We start from the raw sequence: 21,012 nt of genomic DNA on the forward strand, positions 1-21,012 counted from the left end.
AACAAATATTAATTAAATATTTTCGAAACAATTGAATCTAATGTATACATTCGTTTGTAATTTTTGTGTTATTTATTTAAACAATGGTACAAAATGGTATTGCACTTATACACATTAGATCAATTGTTTTCTATTTCTGTTATTATTTTTCGTTTTAAGTACGTTAAAAGTGACTAGTTGGGGGATTTTGCTGGTATTAAATACATAAGAAGAATTTTAGTATCGAAAAAAGGTAATCACTGGATTAAGTGAGTTAATTGCGTAATTAATAGGAAAGTGAGTAAGGTTCCGGTAGCTAAATAAGTAACAAGTAGGAAAAGGAGTGATTTTAAAGGGTAATACATAGATATAATATAAAAAAAATATCATCAATAAACAAGAAAAAAGTTTTTCACTGCCATATTTGATATGATTAAAAGTGCAAAATTTATGTATCTATAGACAGATCTTTGGTGTCTTATAAAGTACTAAAATAATAAAAATCTTAAAAATTAGTAACTCAAGGGCTTAAATTAAATAAATAAGAAGGGACGTTTATAATAATACATAGGTAAATAGTCATGCATTTGAGACCACAATACGTCATTTTTTTCTTCCTTTTTTTTCCTTCTGAACAGTCGACGGATTGTAAGTGTCCGTGAAAATTGATTCAGTTCGATAATACAATAATAATAAAAGTTGACAGACTTGGACAAAAATTAATAATAACATAATAATATAATAATCATAATTAATCGAAAGAACGAAAAAAAAACGTAAAGTTATTCGAAGAAGCCTTGACATATTTTACAGCGTAGTTACTGCTCTATCTTTTTTTTATCTACAATGTATATAATACGTACATAGGTAATTAAAATATTATTGTTATTATTATTACTGTAATAATTAAACTACGTACGGGCTAAAGGTTTTTCATGGGGTTGGTATTTTACAGTGGTTTGTTTTTCATTCATTCAAAATAATGTTTCTGTTTTGCCCACAAAAAAAACTTTTTTCTTAGGCAAGGTCTAGATCGGTGGTGAATAAAACTTCGGACTTCAAGCAGGCACTGCCGCTGTCCGTGGGCGAGTTTGCCGACGCCAGCGAATTCGCCCTGGTGGCCGCGAGCGGTGATCTACTACTTTGTTCGGGGTTGCTTGCGCTGGTCGGCTGCTGACCGTTTAGTTCAGGACCGGAATTTACCACATTTTCGTTAGTTGTGTAGTAATATGTTGCCGGATCTGTTTTAAAATGACAAACAATTTTTTTAGTTTTTTTTTCGTATTTTATAAAGGGAAAAATATCGAAAAATGTGTACGAAATTTAACAAGAATTACTTTTTAATTGCAATACACAGGGCGATATTTTTAAGAACTTTTGAAAGTTTCAGATCATTTAGACGATTGCTTGTCCATTTTTGAGTTGCAACTGAAATAGCTGATGGTATGACTTGGAATTAAATGCAAGTAGGATCTGAATCCTCCAAATCTTTAGAATTTTGTCAGCACTCCCTCTAGAATGATTTATCCTGTAGGGGTTAATTGTATATCACCCCATAGTTTTTGAGAAAAATAATATACGGTACGAAAAGGGACATACAAGTTAGTTTTGTGGTTGTAAGGTACCTGGTCATCGATTATACTCACTGTTTACTTACTGAGCAACCCGCTGGATGCACTCCCGTACCCATAATTCCCATATGTAGCCCCGTATTGACTGTAGGCGGTGCTGTAAGCGTAGTCCGACCCTGGCACAACCGTTGTTGCTCCTAAAAAAGCAAACCAAATTTTACCTACCAAATCCCCACAAACAAAAAAAAAATTCTTTTGTTCACTCCTGTTTTGTGATTACGATAACATTATTATTATTATTGATAATTCGGTATCGACACCCTCAATTTAATTATCTTTAATTCAACTAGTGCGGTAGTTACTACTAAGATGAACTTTAATTATCATTATTAGGTATTATATATTTTAAAAGAGTGGACAGGACCGTAACGTTTAAATTTTTGGCAACTAGGTGCTAGTTTGTTCAGTAAAAATAATTTATTATGTCCTGGAGGTTATGGTGGTTGATGATGGTACCTGTGGAATAGCCAAAGTTGGGCAGCATGGTAGAGTAATGCTGTGAGGTCCCACTAGAGGGTTGTAGTACGGTTAAGGCTGCGGGATCGGGCGATCCCGTGTGCGAAGTGGGCTGACTGCTGGGTTCGGCAGGAACGGCCAGTGGCAGGCCAGGGGAAGCCCCGTCCACCGCCGTTCCCATACCAACTACGCCACTGTACGGCGAATTAGTTTCGGCTATTTCATGCAATAAATAATATAACACAAAATTAAAAACGATAAAATTAAAATGCAATACAAATATATTACGTATCTATAGATATTATCTTTAAGCTGGAATTAAATTAATGAAACGTATGACTAGCATTTTTAACTGCAAAATTACGAAAAAAAAAAAACAATCAATAGATAAAAAGTTTTGAATACTTTCAAAGACAATAATTCAGGCGAAAATTAAAAAAGGCAAAGCAAAAGGAAGGGGTAGTTACAAGGTAGTTTCGTGCACTAATAAATAGCAAAACAGTAGTAAAATTGGATACAGTTTAAAAAGGTAAAACAAATATAAAAAACTATACAAATAAGGCAAACGTTTATCGAACATAGAAATTTTGCATTAGTTTCTTTTTACACCTTAAAGGCTTTAAATTGCTTATTATTATATCATTTATGTGAAAAAATTATTGAAGAGATTTGTACACATTTCGGTTTATCATGTCGTATTTCTTAAAAGATGATGCCGCTCTTTAGAGGTAAAAGATCATCCCTATGTTCGGTTATTAATTCGCCTCGACTGTATATAGCAACATGCTACAAAAGAAACACTTCCCATTACGATATGCATAAATGCAAGTACAGTGGCGTGAAATGAAGAAATTGTGACTTTCAGATTAACATGTTTTCGTGTGTATTTCTTTTTGATTTTCGTGTTCTGTTGAAAGACCATCCACCTCAAGGCATTTTTTTTTGTATCTGTCTCACCTGTACGATACGGCGACAAAGCAGGCTCTAGCATCCGAGTTGCTTCAACCTTCATTTCATGCATAGCGATTGGGGCTAAAGATGCAAGACAAGTGCTACCTGAATTACAACTTTTCTGTACTAAACCCAACCAAATTAAAATTTTGATTCTTAGGAAAAAGAGAGAAATAAATATAATAAAGGGATCCTATTTAATTTATTTCTTTTTGAAACTGTTAGAATTTAATTCTCATTATAACGACTTGTGCCTAAGACCAGATTTAGTAACCTAACCCAACCTGTTTAACAGTTGAATTAAGAGTCTCTGTTTGACATAATTAAACTGTTAAAAAGGTTTAATTAAGAATCATATTAATTAATGCAGTTTTTTCCAGGATGGCGATCAAATAATTACACAACTATATGTTATTTGTAACGTTTCGGTTTATTTAACCATCTTTAGATTGAAAAAAATTTGTTTTTAATTAATTTATTTCATTACACCCTAATATGAAAGTCTTTGATAATTGTCTTTATCATTTCTTCTTCATGAGAATTATAAAAATTAGGGAATTAAAAACTAGACAAATATACTTCTTGAGGTAAAGATTAATAAAATGCCACTTACCTAACGATCCCGCGATGGGGTAGATATTTTGGGATGTCGCTTGACTCATGGTACTAATACTGTCGTAAAGGTCTGTCGCAGAAGACACCGGACCGACCGCTGAGAAACCGCCATGGGTGTCGTAGTATCCCGTCTGATTGACTCCAGATCCTGGACCACCAAGCTCCGACAGGAGCTTATGTTCCTCTTTGATGCCCCATTTACTTGACCATAACTACAGGAGAAAGATACAAGAAAAAACATTGTTTTGAGATTAACAACGATTAGGGTAGTTAGAATTTATTGGAGAATCCTTACATACCCACACGGAATTTGTCTACTTTTGACTCACTCAGATTTTCAAGATGACAAAACGTTAACTTTTCATTGTCGTTTTTTGTTGTATTGAATGTAAATTTGAGGTATTTACCACTTAGTTGTTTTTTGCCTTACAACAAAATTAACTTCAGAAAACCGTTAATCCCTATTTTTTCTATTACTATAAGATATTCTTTTAAAAACGATCGTCAGGTAATTTTAATAACAATTCACAACCTGTAATTTTCATGTAGGTCAGGTATTTCGGATATTGCTTTTTTCCGTATCAATAATAACCAATCCCGTTTTTCGACGCGTGTATGAAGCATATTACTTTATAAGGTAAAAAGTGATAAGTGTGAAATTGCATTCTGTTTGCGTTTAATATAGACAATTTCATCATCCGCGTCAACATGTACTGAAAAAGATAATAAGATTAGTGAAAGCGAAATTGTTTAAAAAACGCGCTCCTTTCCGAGAATTTTACCGTAAAAATAAACTAAAATTTACATTTAATACACATTATATGTATACTGTTATAACATTGCACGTCATCGGTTTTATTTGATAAAAATAAAATCAATCGAAATATGAAAAAATAATCAATTACTTTTACAGAAACAATTCTCAAAATGCAAAAAGCAAACAAATTGATAAATAATTTCTACGCATAGTATTACCAAAATACTCCATATCTGTTCTTTTAAATTAGTTAATAAAATAGCTTCATGGTAAACTAATTTGAAAACAAATATTCGCTCTCAACAAAATTCAAAAGTAAAGCTAGTGTCTTTAATTGCCAAGACGATTAAAAAATAAATTACTGAACGAAATACATAATAGGTATACACTTAAACGATTTATGTATTATGATATAATCAGCGATTGAAATCAAGACGATTAGAAAATTGACGCCGTCAAAACTAATAAAATAAAATACTCACATTCGAATAAAGCTGATCTCCATTATACTGCGATCTCTGCCTCTTAATTTCGTCATCCTGATGACCATTGATATCTCGATTCTCATCTGAAATAAAAAAAAAAACTAACGGTCATGAAAAAATACTGACAATAACAATAGGTACATTAGGCCGTAACACTGCGTTCATTCCTTGAAGAAAGCGAAGAAGGAATTTGATTGTAAAAAAACAGCGACTTGTTTAAGTTGTAATACATAATGGCTAAATTATAACTTCATGAAGGTAGGTATTAATTTTAGAGCTTTTTAATAATATTTAATATCTATAATAAACATCCAACAATACTATTTGGTTCAAGCTTTCGCGGTCATCGTCTTTCAAGGTTTATTCTCGACGTTTCGTAGCCACGCACGGACGAAATCTTCAGGAGATATTCGTCAGAAGTCAGATCTCTACTGACTACAGCAGCAGTAATATCTCCTGAAGATGTTGTCCCTGTGTAGCGACGAAACGTAGAGGATAAACCTTAAAAGACGACGGCCAGAAAGGCCAAACAACCACGACAACATCCAATAATATTTAAAAAATATTTGGGTGAATTACGAGTGGATTCCTGTGTTTTATGGGTAGATTTAAAAGATTCTTTTTATCATCTTGGAATCAGCTTCCCAAAGCTCGGAATAGGGACAGAGAATAAGAAAGCTCATTATTTTAATAAATTAATCCGTATTTTTCATAAAATAGTAGGAACTCAATCTAAACAAAAAGAAAAAGAAAAATTGGATCGGTTCTGATGATGTTGTCTTTGTATGTACCTAGATTTCACGCGTCAAATATTTAGGCTAGCGCTATGAAATCCGCTGGACCGTGGATGACGGCGAGCTACGCGACATAGTCGACAATGCAGGTCGAGTTAGTGATTAGCCATCAGTCACCATGGCGCGTTATTGTTCGTCCAATGATTAATTGATTAGCACAACAGATTATGCTAACAGTTAGATGGTAGAACCGACCGGACGGGCTGGCGACTGCCGATAACTGTTAGAATTTAATTCTCATTATAACGACTTGTGCCTAAGACCAGATTTAGTAACCTAACCCAACCTGTTTAACAGTTGAATTAAGAGTCTCTGTTTGACATAATTAAACTGTTAAAAAGGTTTAATTAAGAATCATATTAATTAATGCAGTTTTTTCCAGGATGGCGATCAAATAATTACACAACTATATGTTATTTGTAACGTTTCGGTTTATTTAACCATCTTTAGATTGAAAAAAATTTGTTTTTAATTAATTTATTTCATTACACCCTAATATGAAAGTCTTTGATAATTGTCTTTATCATTTCTTCTTCATGAGAATTATAAAAATTAGGGAATTAAAAACTAGACAAATATACTTCTTGAGGTAAAGATTAATAAAATGCCACTTACCTAACGATCCCGCGATGGGGTAGATATTTTGGGATGTCGCTTGACTCATGGTACTAATACTGTCGTAAAGGTCTGTCGCAGAAGACACCGGACCGACCGCTGAGAAACCGCCATGGGTGTCGTAGTATCCCGTCTGATTGACTCCAGATCCTGGACCACCAAGCTCCGACAGGAGCTTATGTTCCTCTTTGATGCCCCATTTACTTGACCATAACTACAGGAGAAAGATACAAGAAAAAACATTGTTTTGAGATTAACAACGATTAGGGTAGTTAGAATTTATTGGAGAATCCTTACATACCCACACGGAATTTGTCTACTTTTGACTCACTCAGATTTTCAAGATGACAAAACGTTAACTTTTCATTGTCGTTTTTTGTTGTATTGAATGTAAATTTGAGGTATTTACCACTTAGTTGTTTTTTGCCTTACAACAAAATTAACTTCAGAAAACCGTTAATCCCTATTTTTTCTATTACTATAAGATATTCTTTTAAAAACGATCGTCAGGTAATTTTAATAACAATTCACAACCTGTAATTTTCATGTAGGTCAGGTATTTCGGATATTGCTTTTTTCCGTATCAATAATAACCAATCCCGTTTTTCGACGCGTGTATGAAGCATATTACTTTATAAGGTAAAAAGTGATAAGTGTGAAATTGCATTCTGTTTGCGTTTAATATAGACAATTTCATCATCCGCGTCAACATGTACTGAAAAAGATAATAAGATTAGTGAAAGCGAAATTGTTTAAAAAACGCGCTCCTTTCCGAGAATTTTACCGTAAAAATAAACTAAAATTTACATTTAATACACATTATATGTATACTGTTATAACATTGCACGTCATCGGTTTTATTTGATAAAAATAAAATCAATCGAAATATGAAAAAATAATCAATTACTTTTACAGAAACAATTCTCAAAATGCAAAAAGCAAACAAATTGATAAATAATTTCTACGCATAGTATTACCAAAATACTCCATATCTGTTCTTTTAAATTAGTTAATAAAATAGCTTCATGGTAAACTAATTTGAAAACAAATATTCGCTCTCAACAAAATTCAAAAGTAAAGCTAGTGTCTTTAATTGCCAAGACGATTAAAAAATAAATTACTGAACGAAATACATAATAGGTATACACTTAAACGATTTATGTATTATGATATAATCAGCGATTGAAATCAAGACGATTAGAAAATTGACGCCGTCAAAACTAATAAAATAAAATACTCACATTCGAATAAAGCTGATCTCCATTATACTGCGATCTCTGCCTCTTAATTTCGTCATCCTGATGACCATTGATATCTCGATTCTCATCTGAAATAAAAAAAAAAACTAACGGTCATGAAAAAATACTGACAATAACAATAGGTACATTAGGCCGTAACACTGCGTTCATTCCTTGAAGAAAGCGAAGAAGGAATTTGATTGTAAAAAAACAGCGACTTGTTTAAGTTGTAATACATAATGGCTAAATTATAACTTCATGAAGGTAGGTATTAATTTTAGAGCTTTTTAATAATATTTAATATCTATAATAAACATCCAACAATACTATTTGGTTCAAGCTTTCGCGGTCATCGTCTTTCAAGGTTTATTCTCGACGTTTCGTAGCCACGCACGGACGAAATCTTCAGGAGATATTCGTCAGAAGTCAGATCTCTACTGACTACAGCAGCAGTAATATCTCCTGAAGATGTTGTCCCTGTGTAGCGACGAAACGTAGAGGATAAACCTTAAAAGACGACGGCCAGAAAGGCCAAACAACCACGACAACATCCAATAATATTTAAAAAATATTTGGGTGAATTACGAGTGGATTCCTGTGTTTTATGGGTAGATTTAAAAGATTCTTTTTATCATCTTGGAATCAGCTTCCCAAAGCTCGGAATAGGGACAGAGAATAAGAAAGCTCATTATTTTAATAAATTAATCCGTATTTTTCATAAAATAGTAGGAACTCAATCTAAACAAAAAGAAAAAGAAAAATTGGATCGGTTCTGATGATGTTGTCTTTGTATGTACCTAGATTTCACGCGTCAAATATTTAGGCTAGCGCTATGAAATCCGCTGGACCGTGGATGACGGCGAGCTACGCGACATAGTCGACAATGCAGGTCGAGTTAGTGATTAGCCATCAGTCACCATGGCGCGTTATTGTTCGTCCAATGATTAATTGATTAGCACAACAGATTATGCTAACAGTTAGATGGTAGAACCGACCGGACGGGCTGGCGACTGCCGATGGCGGCAGGATGCGCGCCCTCTCGCATCAGGAAACCAACAATATTAGGATATGGACAACAGAATCGACTAAGACAAATAGTACGACAACTTACGAGGTGTGGCAATTAAGTTCCCGCGGAATTTGTTCAAAATTTTATTTTGAAATCGTCACAACTGCTTCTACGTCGTCAGGATGAGTATCCTTGAAGTGTTATTTCATTTTTGGGAAGAGAAAAAGTCGTAAGGGTCATTGTCTGATCAAAAAGAACGTATTAGAGGTGGATAATGCTAAAAATTTCGAAAAAACGATCAGCATTTTCTTCATCTTGGACTTGGACATATCCTTGCTTTCGCAGGCCAGTCTTCCCCTACTTCTACCCACGGCTGATGCAGGAATTTTAGGCAAACACTCGTTCCCAAATACGGTTTCCATTTAATGGAGGATTTCAGATGCTTTTTCTTCCAATTTCACTAAAAATTGTATCTTGACACGTTGTTTTTGATTCGAGTTATTCATCTTTGTGGCGTCAGGAAAAATCATACGTACGAAACGACTTACCGTCTTCAAATTTTTACTGATACTTACTAAAGGAAGGTTTAATGTTTGCAACAAGATGAGCCCGAAACCTGTAGTGCTGGTACATGGGATGTTATAACTAAACTCCGGAAAGTTGTCACACCTCGTATAAATCCAGATAACTTGGTACCTCCACTTTGGTTACCAAAATTATCGAAATAAGTTTTAAATAATTAATAAATATATGTATTTTTAAATCGCCCTTAACATGTCTTCAAATGGTTCAATGACTTGGAATGCCCGAGTTATTACCATATACGATATCGTTTAAATTTGAGTTTTTCCGCTGATATATTTCAGATATTATTTGAGCATATTTCTTGATGTATGAATACGGTAATATTAATGCAACTTTTAATATGACCTAAGCGGTAAAAATTTTATATAGTCGTAACTGCTACACTTTATCTATTATTGGTGCATTTTTTTTTTAATTAGTGTTGCTATTTTGTAAACTACAATGTGGCTTCTTTATTGAGTTTTTACGGGAATTTGGTGTCCATTTCCAGAGCATATAAATAATTATTGCACCTGCAATTTTCTAGCTAATGAGAGTATTAACTACAATTTTATTTCAACAATAATTCCAGGTGGTTGTTTTTGCCGACGTGTTGGTCATTATCTACTGGTAATATGCAAAAGAAAATTTCACAAAAGTTGAAATAAAACAGCAACTTGCGACACCCGAAACGACATAAATTTTTAATTTCTTAAGCGTGTTCTGGACATAATTTCGTCATGTTTAATTTCTATTGCATTATAATATTATTGTATTTCTGAAACGTAAGTAAACCGGGTCAAGTTGCGTAATCCAGTCGTAGGTACAAATAAAGGTACTTATGCACGAATTTTATAATATCATGAAAAGTTAAAAAAAAAGGCAACTTACGCCACACATGTTCGGACAGATGAACGAAAGTGGTTTCAATTTGGGTAAAAACCGAAAAAATATTAATACGTACATACCTATTATTGTGTGTGTAAAGTTTCGCAAATTGGGAAAGAGCGAATGTAAAGATAGCAGACGAAAGATTAGAAGATGTAGCTGATTTTAGGTAGGTATTTAGGAAGTCAGATAAGTCAGTACGGAAGGAGTAGTAGGGATATAAAGCACAGGATAGCACAGGGTCGAGTAGGTTTCAATAAAAAGAAGTCATTTCTATGCTCGCAAACGATTAATTTAGAAATTCGAAAAAGATTGTTAAAGGTGTTAAACATGGACGGTGGGCGCTGCGGAAAAGAAAAGGTTAGAAGCATTGGAATGATGAGGATACCGTGGATAGAGAAGGTTAGAAATGAAGAGATATTAGAAAGAATAGGAGAACAGAGGACAGATGGAAGTCAATAAAAAATAGGCGAGATAGATTGGTAGGACACCTTCTCAGGCATAAAGATCTAGTCAGAGGAGGCAGAAACAGGAGTTAAGAAGAGTAGAGGTAGATCCAGATTAGATTACTGTTTGCAAATAGTTAAGGATGTGGGCTGTTTTAGTTTTAGGGAAATGCTAAAATTAGATCAGGATAGGAAGAAGTGGAGATGCATGTCCAACCAGTCTTACGATTGACGATATTGTGATGATGAGTCGTGTTACGTGTTCTTTAATTTGGATTTAACTTGGAACAACAACAATTATACTTTATCCTAAATATCAGAAATACCAAGAAGAACCATAAAAATTTCCTTTCTTTTTTTTTAAATATGTGCAATAACGTATATGCAATAAGTATTATGCAATCTGTAATATAGAATCACAATTGTATATTCGTTGGCGAGTTGGAAATCCATCAAGTTTTATGATAACATCCGATAGCAAACAATCCACTAATTCACGGAGAGAGCTTGACCGGAAACGTCGTAGCCGGATTTCTGCCCTTTCTTACTAGCCATTGTCTTAAGTTTCTGGTCTCACGATCAGGGAGAAGTACTTTGGAAACTGTATTATCCCTTTGGTTGCAATTGTCCTCAACGGTCATTGTATGCAGTCGAAGGATTTCCAAAATGATTAATTGCAACAACTGCTTCACGTATTGTTGTTATTATTTAAGTTAGTTACAATATGGATTATGATATTTTTTTCCTACCGTCTTCTATGACATAGGCAAATAAAGTGAAGCGTATCGTATGCTGCCAGTAAAACTTAATTATGACTTTTGGTTACCTTAACTTCACTATAGGGATAGATGTGCAAGGGCAAAAGATTAGTATGCTTAGATTTGCAGATGATATAGCAGTATTAGCCTCTAGCAAGGAGGAGTTAGAGATAGCTTTAAATACAATGGAAGCGGTACTGACAGATCACTACTGTATGAAAGTAGATAAAAGTAAAACTAAAATACTGGTATGCAAGGAAAGAAAAAGTAGGGAAAGAGCGAATATAAAGATAGGAAGCGAAAGATTAGAAGAAGTGGCTGATTTTAGATACCTAGGAAGTCAGATAAGTGAGGATGGAAGGAGTAGTAGGGATATAAAGCAGAGGATAGCGCAGGGTCGTGTCGCCTTTAATAAAAAGAAGTCACTTCTATGCTCGCGAACGGTTAATTTAGAAATTCGAAAAAGGTTGTTAAAGGTGTATGTTTGGAGCACGGCGTTGTACGGGTGCGAAACATGGACAGTGGGAGCGGCGGAAAAGAAAAGGTTAGAAGCGTTCGAAATGTGGTGTTATAGGCGGATGATGAGGATATCGTGGGTAGAAAAGGTTAGAAATGAAGAGGTATTAGAAAGAATAGGAGAACAGAGGACTCTATGGAAGTCAATAAAAAATAGGCGAGATAGGTTGGTAGGACACCTTCTCAGGCATGAAGGTCTAGTCAGAGACATATTAGAGGCAGAAACAGGAGTTAGGAGGGGTAGAGGTAGACCTAGATTAGATTACTGTTCGCAAATAGTTAAGGATGTGGCCTGTTCTAGTTTTAGGGAAATGCGAAGTTTAGCTCAGGATAGGAAGAGTGGAGGTACGTGTCCAACCAGTCTTAGGACTGATGACCTTATGATGATGATAACTTCACTATACAGACACACTTGAAAAAAATGTCAAAAAATCTCCTAAAACCTTCAAGGAGTTAAATTCAAATTTAATTTATTGGAAGTGGAAGGTGGTACTTACTGAGACACGGTGGACTAGTTAAAAATATACTAGACGCAAAATCAGGATCAGTATGGGATAGAGGAAGACCTCTGTATATTCAATTGTTGTTTGAAAATAGTTGAGAAGCAATATTCTAGTTTTATGATAGTGATGATGATAATGCTAAATTTTGAAACAACAATAATGCCTTGTTACAGATTTGTGTTCTTAATATCATTCAGATTTTCTAATATTAGTTCAAAAGTCCACTAAAAGGAATCTTAAAAGTTAGCAGAATCCCCTTGGTTTCAGGAAATAATATTATGTAAATATTAATTTGGTATTTTCTATTATTAATTAATTATATGTAGACCGATATTCCTAAACGTCCCGTGTGTGTTAATATGCGAGCATAATTTCAAAATTTATCTGGCCACTTCGTAATTAAGTTCGTCAGTAATAATTTCGGTTCCCAATTTAGGAATAATTCGAAGCACAATAATAGCGGTGGAGTCGTCGATGTTGCCCCCGCGTTATTCAAATATATAATCGCCGATTTGAATTAACTGTCGCCGTTCTTTGTTTTACTATGAATCGAAAACGATAAAATCGATAGGTTTAATTTCATTTATGATGGACAATTCAAATTCCTATTTAATAAAACAATGTATGTATTATATATACATATAGAGGCTTGTCATACATACATACGTACATGTATCTTCGTAGGTGCATGTCTGTATTGTAGCTATATACCAACACATACAAAGGTCGGGTTCTAAAATAAGCAATGGCCACGTTTAGTTCTGACCATGTTGTTTCGTTGCGGCGCAAATCAAAACTTTTTTTGTTTTTTCTTAAAATTATCAAGCAGAAATTAATGATAAAATTATAAATCTTGTTATAATTACTAGTATAGTATTATTATCATCATCATAGGGTCAGGGTCAGTCCAAAGATTGGACACGTATGTATCACCTCTACCCCTTCGTACCCTTAATCAGTCAGCTTCGCAGATCTCGTAACCTTAAATATTTACTATTTATTTTTGCGAACAATGGGCTAATCCTGGACTGTAGAGAGGATGCTGTTGGTGTTTAGAAACTTTTTTTCTTTCACTTCAAAATTTCTTCAGGAATCATGGTTTGTATTTATTCTCCATCGTCACAATTAATTACTACGTAAAGACATATTAAAAGCAGAAATGGGAGTTAGACTTAGATTAGATCACTGTTCTAGTTTTAGGGAAATGCGAAGATGATGATATTTATTTTGTATTTATGGAATTTTGTCTTGTGATAGAGAAAGGATCAAAGGATGTAGATGAGGGTAAAATGGAGTCGGTGGTGAGACAACGGAGGGAATTGCTGTCCGCTCTTGTTAAATCCAATGTAAAGTATCCGTTATTTTCTATTCTCTCGAGGATTGTGGCTTAGTCTGTTGGTGGTTTTAATTAAGAACGTGTATGTTTGGACATAAAGTATACATTAATATGACTAAATAGCTTTGGAAGGGCAGTTTCTTGTAAAACATAGGATTTTAGTTGCCCATGTATAGGTTGAACTAATTAAAATAGTTTTAAATAAATCAGAACTTAATTTTGCCGTCTGCTTTAGCATTTTCATGAAGTTAACAATACTGTGATAAACTGAAACAATATACGAAAAATTTTTGCAATCATATTGGCTAAAATTTTAATATAAAAGTTACTGACCCGGCGCCTCCACCATTTTTTGAAAAAAAAAATTTTTGTTACATATGTAGATGTAAGTAAAATTGAGTCTAAACAATGAACACAATTTGCAAACTTGTCACAAAAGTTTTTTATTGAGGCAACAATGGTCTTCATCGGCTATTTTAGTATTACTCTCTCAATATTCAAATAACCTTAAATAATTGTCGTTTCAGCAAAAGAAATGGTGAAGAGTTTACAAATTGTGTTAGTTTATTTAGATAAAATTGAAATGTGACAATTTGGGGTTTATTAATTATTAAAATAAAACCAGTTTATTATAAACAAACGTCCATGAAATCTAAACTCGCTTTAGGCTATGTAAAGCATCTTTCTTAGTTCATGTTGAACAGATTATTTTATATGATTTAGAAGTCCGTAACTATTGGCCCTCTTTGCGAGTAAATGAAGTGTATGGAATACACACGTAATGATGCAAACAAAATCAAATTTAATCGGTCAAAGGACATCAGAATGGACGGGCCATCGACTGGATGTAGACGCAAACGTAACAATATTCGACTTCCCTTATATTCCCGTACACACACACACATAACACACATTTATACACACACAGGAACATTCGTCGATTTATTTGAAATGGTTGTACGTGTATGGTAGTGGTAGTACCCTCGTTTCTCCCTACGGACCAGTCAATATAATCGCAATAACACAGCCCTGCTTGCTGCCAATCGCTCAGATAATTCTTGCTCGACATATTGATTTCCCGGTAGCTTCTCACTCGCTCCTGCACACGTTCATGTGTGTGTATCAGTACGTATTATGTGTGTTTATTGATAACGTCACATCAGTGTGTGATTTTGAATAATTATTATCTGATGACAATTAATTTCTTGCCTATACTAAAAGCCACCAAGTTTCACGAAAAATTTTCCAAAGAGGGATAAATCCTTTGCTGATTTTAATACATGATGACTTACGATAAAATGTGGTCAAACAAAGTTACCAAAATTAGGGACGTTTTCAGAATGAAAATCAGAAGATCCAGATGATACCTTGTTTGTTGGGCAGCTTTTGTTTCACATTTCGGAAAATTGTGACCAAAATAAAATTGTATTAGATACTATTAATTTTAATAAAAATAAAGTAAAGGAATTAAAACACTTGGCAAGTTTCACAATGTTCGTTTATTTCTCTGACGATCGTCAGAAAAAAAAATGAACATTGTGAAACTTGCCAAGTGTTTTAATTCCTTTACTTTTTTTTTATAAAAATTTTTCACCAAGTGCCAAACGAGTCTACAATTTCAAATATTAATTTTAATGTTGTTGATTAAAGAAGAAAAACAAGCTAATTTCACACTTATCCTATTCTTCTCGCCAATTCTACTTTTATTTTAATCCTAGTAAGAGAAGTCGGCTGTATTCGCATGGAAGTGTTTACATTTTCCCTGATTTTTGCAACTTTATAGCTTCCACATGGCTGACATATTTTATTTGCAAAGTACTCGAGAGAACTTTTATATTGACTCTTTTTGTCTCGTCGAGTTTCTCCCCCTTTTGATTTTCTTCGAAAGCATAAAAGTTCAGGCGGTGCCTTTTCACCTTTGACGAGGTTGGTGACATTTAAAAGCTCAGCGGTACAACAAGAAAGTAATTTCATCGCTAAGAAGTATACCTCCTATCCTATATAAAATATTATTATATAATATTCTATGTCGTAGACATAAGTTGTTTCAGTAAATTATAAAAACAAATTTGAAAATTCATATTCCAAACAATTAAAAGAAAATTGTGGTTTCTGTCTTGAAACTCATGGACCACTGTATCAATTCTGATGTGGCCTATGATACTATTTTATAGAAAATCATTTCTTCAGGCTTATAAACTAGTTTCAATAATATTGTAACCTCACGAGATGGAGATGTACGAGGGTGGATTGATAAGTTTCCGGCCTGACCAAGAAAAACAAGGTTTTTAAAAATTTTTTTTTTTTATTTCTCAACATAATCTCCTCCAAGGCTGATACATTTCTCATAGCGGTGTTCCAGTCTATTAATGCCATCTCTATAGACTGATTCGTCAAGCTCCTCAAAATAACCATTTACAGCTTCGATTACTTCTTCATTGTCCGCAAATCTCTTACCGCCAAGCCATTTTTTGAGATTAGGGAACAGAAAATAGTCACTCGGGGCTAGGTCTGGAGAGTAAGGAGGGTGCGGCATCAATTCAAACTTTAGATCGTTGATTTTAGCCGTCGCAACGATTGACGTGTGCGCTGGTGCGTTATCGTGATGAAACAAGATTTTTTTCTTCGCCAGATGAGGTCGTTTAATTTTCACCTCGTGGCTCAAACGTTGCAATAAGTCTGCGTAGTATTGACCAGTGATAGTATTACCCTTTGCAAGGTAATCAATGTATATAATACCTCTTGCATCCCAAAAAACAGTAGCCATAACCTTGTTCGCCGAAAAAATTGTTTTTGCCTTCTTTGGAGTTGGTTCCCCTGGTCCAATCCACTGTTTAGACTGTTCTTTGGTTTCAGGAGTGTAGTGGTGGACCCACGTTTCGTCAACGGTTACGAATCGACGCAAAAATTCGCTTGGATTACGCTTATACAATGACAAATTTGCGGTAGAAATGTTTTTTCGAATCAATTTTTGGTCGACTGTTAGCAAACGCGGCACCCATCTTGCACAGAGCTTTTCCATATGCAAATGTTGGTGCAAAATATGTTGCACACGTTCATATGACATCTTACAGGTCTCAGCTATCTCACGCACTTTCAATCTGCGGTCTCCCAGCACTATTTGATGAATTTTTTCGATCATATCTGGAGTTGTGACCTCAACGGGGCGTCCTGAGCGAGGCCCATCAGAGGTGCTCACACGACCCTTTTTAAACTCGGAAACCCACTGCTTAACGGTTGAATATGACGGGGAGGATGTCCCCAGTGTTGAGTCCATCTCTTTTTTAATTTCCTTCGGCGTTAACCCCTTCAAATAAAAGTATTTGATGACAGCACGATTTTCCTGCTTTTCCATTTTTACGAAAACCACAGAGGCGTCTTGTTCAGCGTGCTGTCAAACCTACACTAGCAAGGAGATCGGGCTGAAACTATAGCTACAAGCTATCCAAGAATGGTACTATAGAATGTCACCTCAAGGTAGGCCTAGTGGCGTCATCTCTTGGTTAGGCCGGAAACTTATCAATCCACCCTCGTATGATGAAGAACGATGTGCATCATGGAAGCATCTGTTTTTCGATAACTTTTGAACTGCTTCACAAATTTTGATGGAATTTTAACTGTTGTAAACAGGAATAATCTGACTTTCTATGAGCAGGATCGGATTCAGGATTGCTAACGGTTTTGGTTCACGGAAATTCAGTTAAAATATCATATTATTAGATTATTGTCTTAATTACACCATTAATTATTGATCTATTATACCCTCTCCTGACTTAATATCGAACTTATTCATATATGATGTTCTTTCGCAATTAGAACCAGAGATTATTTACATGTACTTGTTACACCCGTGTATATTTCATTGAATTGCATTTTTTTGTATGTCGGAATCAGCAAGTGGAAATTGTTGGGAACTGATGTTTTAGTGCAAATCGGGTTAGCGTGAAACGAGCATCGCACCCTCGAATGTTCGACCAATCAGCGCCCGTGGTGGCTTATGAAGACATCAAATCGTTCCGTTCGTTGCTTAGCGACCGCGGCGGTGAAACCCCACGATCGGACCGATAAGCCAAAGATTGCTTATAATCCCGCAATATTGAAGAGATTACATTATCAACGGGGGAGGCTGTGCCGTGCACGACAATTCCACCAAGTCCGACCTGCAACCCGGCAAATGCAATGGGGGATTGTAATAAACCTAATTGGAACCAGCGAGTTATTTAAACCACAAAAACTATTGCACATGAAGGAAAGGCGTCAAATTTAACAAAACATTTCTATAGTACTCGATGATAATCTTTGTGGGCACTTTTTTGAACATTGGAAGCTAATACTGAACCCGATTTATTAACAAGATGGCCTCTAATGCACGTCGATGATCACATAAAACTAATTTTTTTTTGTCCCTCAGGAATAATTTTTTTTTCTGGATAATGTACCCTTGACAAAGTGTGTACAAAATTTAATGATAGGTTTTATCTGGAGTTTCGATCGCGTTGATGCCCTAAATACGTGTCAAACATTATCGACGATCACATAAAACTAATTTTTCTATTCCTCGGAAACAATATATCTTTTCTCGATAAAAGGTACCCTATGTCCTTTTCTGGACCCCTGACAATGTGTGTACAAAATTTTATGATGATCTCTTCAGTAGTTCAGGCGTAAAATGGTAACAAACAAACGCATTCACATTTGCATTTATAATATAATTTGAATTTAAAAAGATTATGAAAAAATTATGTAAATTTTGACGTTCCTTTCCATTTCAATTTAAGGAGAAATGTTTAATAGTACATCGCTTTAAAATGTACACCTACTGACCTAAAGTTTCCTGTTTTTTGTTTTAATTATCTTGAAGACCTAAATATTTGATATTTTTGTATGCCTGTGAAGGTGTTGTTTACAAGTCCTTTATCATTGAACCGCGACTATGTTTACACCACCATCAGGTATATAGGTAGTAACATGTGTAACCAGAGATTGAGCGAAGCAAGGCGGTAGTCCGCTATTTTGGGAGGCAAGTTACGCGTTTGCTAAAGGACAGAACTCTCGCTGTGTACCATCATCAATTTTAGGTTACACGGACAAATTAGCCGCAGGCGCCGCAACAAACAACCCTCTCATTATTAGATCACTTGATGTTGAGAGTTTAAATTAGAACGCCAATTATTAAATAAATATACAGGCTTTCGATGAACAAGGCCCAAACTCTTGCGCAAACAAATGGGTGACTCCGTTGGTATTTATTAAATTTGTTGTGGTCCCTTCAAAAAATAAATACACCATAACAATTTATTGTGAATAACAACTGACAAGATAAGTCAATTTTTCACTGTTTTACGTTTCTATCGATAGGTTATAAAAACTACCCTTGATAAAAATAAGTACATACATACAAATGTCAATACAATTCGATAAAAAAGACTTACCATGGTCCTCTAATCGTTTCCTTTTTATGCTATTTCCGTTGGGGTCGTGTTGTAAGCCCAGTATGCCATTTATACTATACGCTCCCGTCCTGGGTTCGGAAAGCTGCGTTGAAGGTGCATGGGCGATGACCGAAACGGGGCCTCCGCTACCGCCACCACCACCAGCGCCACTAACGGACACTTGGTGGACATGCTTCGCTTTTTCTGCCGCCTTATTCCTTACTATCCTGGAAAGAAAATGCGTAATCCTTAGTAAACAAAAAAAAAATTTATTCCATAGATCTCGAAATTTGAGTATAAGTCATAGAGGAAAAGATCAAAACAATAAATTTCTAAACATTATCAAAAGCTTTACAAGCATAGATATAATAATAATGCTCATCATAGCTAGTTTTCGTAAAAGAAATCACAGCTTATGCCCTTTGTCAGTTCTGTGCTAGCGATCGGCTAATTTAGAAATGTTTTGAGTACGGCTCTGTACATATTGGAAGCAGAAATAGGAGAAATACGTCTACAGGTAGTACATTTTAAAAAGTAATGACTTAGGCCTTATTTAAAATGATATGACGAATTTTCAGGTAACTACAACGATTTCGACCATCTAAATGTTTTAACTAGAGATAGACAGGATAATAATTTTGCTCTAAACCGGCTACCAAGCCCATCTCTAGCTTTGATCCTTCTTTGTCAAGTCCTGAGTACCATCAAAGAAAAAAGACTGAAACGGATCGAGAGCGATGTCTAATACGTATGAGGAGGCTATCATCCTTCATAGTCGGAAAATTTCAAGAGCTTTCTGAATTATGTGGTGTGTTCTCGTTGATAATTTAGAATATCCTGCGGAAAGAGCGGCTGCAACCAACTTGTTGTTTATTTATGAGACCCGATTCACAGTGACAACTTACGTGCACAATTCAAACGACATGCCTATCTGTAAAGATCCGTGAGGATTTATGCGACCGCTAGCATCACGCTATTCCACTATATCATAATTAACGTTTTAAAGCGTCTTCTTCGTCGATGCTAAATTATTATTGTAATATAATAGAAACGAAGAATTTGCCTGACTGTGTGACTGTACGCTACAGATAGAAATTCGAACATAAATGCAATTTAAGGCATTTAAAATGTCTTACGCTTTGTTCAAAAGATTTTGAGACTTCGTTTAGTTCAGGACAATTTTTAGAGAAGAAGGTGATATTTTCAAATAGACGTGGTTGAAGATTCACATTTCACACGATTGCGATAACAATTAAACTGCTTTGCTGATGAAGAACGTAAACAGTGACGGTTGTGGATCGTAACGTAAACATCAACAGCTTACTACCACGCTACTACACACAACAATATTTTATAAAATTAATTAAATAAACAATAAACATACACAACATGTTATTAAGAACACAAAAGAGAGGTAAAAAAGTTGATTGGATACGACCTTGCATTGTCGCATTTCTTTCCAGGGCCGGAATTACATTCGTTTGTACTTTCAACTACATTTTTCTTAAAACCGGTGTTCTTTCAGACATGCAAATATTTGAAAGCTAAAGAACAAATTACAACGAAGTACAGCCCATTTCAATTTGTTTGAATTGTGACCTTGAAGAAATCTGCGCGAAGATAGAAAGAATATACACTAGGCGTGAGCAAGACAGAAATAGTTGGAACAAGCTTGAACTAGCAGAGCTCTCGGTGGGAACTGTACAGTACTAGACGAAAATGTTTAGAAATTTCTTAAAACAGAAACGTATATAAATTAACAATAGAAAACAAAGCAAAAGCTTTATAGATGTGTAGAGCATTAAGTTAATTCACTTGTTATTATTTTTGGCTAAATATGCTTTTAAATAAAGCATATTCTTAAATTTTAACGAGACAGTTTATATTATTTTGCAAATGGTACTGTACACTTTTGTCTAGCTCTCGCTCGATAATCGGTGAAGGAATGAACTACGCAGACAAATATGAAACTTCTTGAAACGAACAGTACCTAATGGAAATTTTTAATGAACAATATGCAATTGGTCTATCTTTTGGTT

General features: G+C 34.8%; 1 protein-coding gene across 6 annotated transcripts in view; it reads right to left on the reverse strand.

The window, feature by feature from the left end:
- Positions 1-384: 384 nt before the first annotated feature.
- The window catches only part of LOC108741565 (paired box protein Pax-5), a 249,993-nt gene continuing 229,365 nt past the window's right edge, over positions 385-21,012 (reverse strand). For 4 of the 6 annotated variants that reach the window (XM_025975677.1, XM_018476407.1, XM_018476404.1 and 1 more), the window contains 7 exons: positions 18,974-19,200; positions 7,525-7,610; positions 6,284-6,497; positions 3,024-3,098; positions 2,067-2,282; positions 1,637-1,747; positions 385-1,220 (listed from right to left, as the gene is read on the reverse strand). In XM_025975677.1, coding sequence (XP_025831462.1) covers positions 997-1,220; positions 1,637-1,747; positions 2,067-2,282; positions 3,024-3,098; positions 6,284-6,497; positions 7,525-7,610; positions 18,974-19,200 — 1,153 coding nt within the window. In that variant the 3' untranslated portion in view covers positions 385-996. Of the gene's footprint in view, positions 1,221-1,625; positions 1,748-2,066; positions 2,283-3,023; positions 3,099-6,283; positions 6,498-7,524; positions 7,611-18,973; positions 19,201-21,012 lie in introns of all 6 variants that reach the window. The other 2 variants (XM_018476408.1, XM_018476406.1) reach the window with 2 other exon arrangements.

The sequence above is a fragment of the Agrilus planipennis genome, unplaced genomic scaffold (assembly GCF_000699045.2).
Source record: "Agrilus planipennis isolate EAB-ADULT unplaced genomic scaffold, Apla_2.0 scaffold232, whole genome shotgun sequence".
In the NCBI taxonomy this organism is placed as follows: Eukaryota; Metazoa; Arthropoda; class Insecta; order Coleoptera; family Buprestidae; genus Agrilus; species Agrilus planipennis.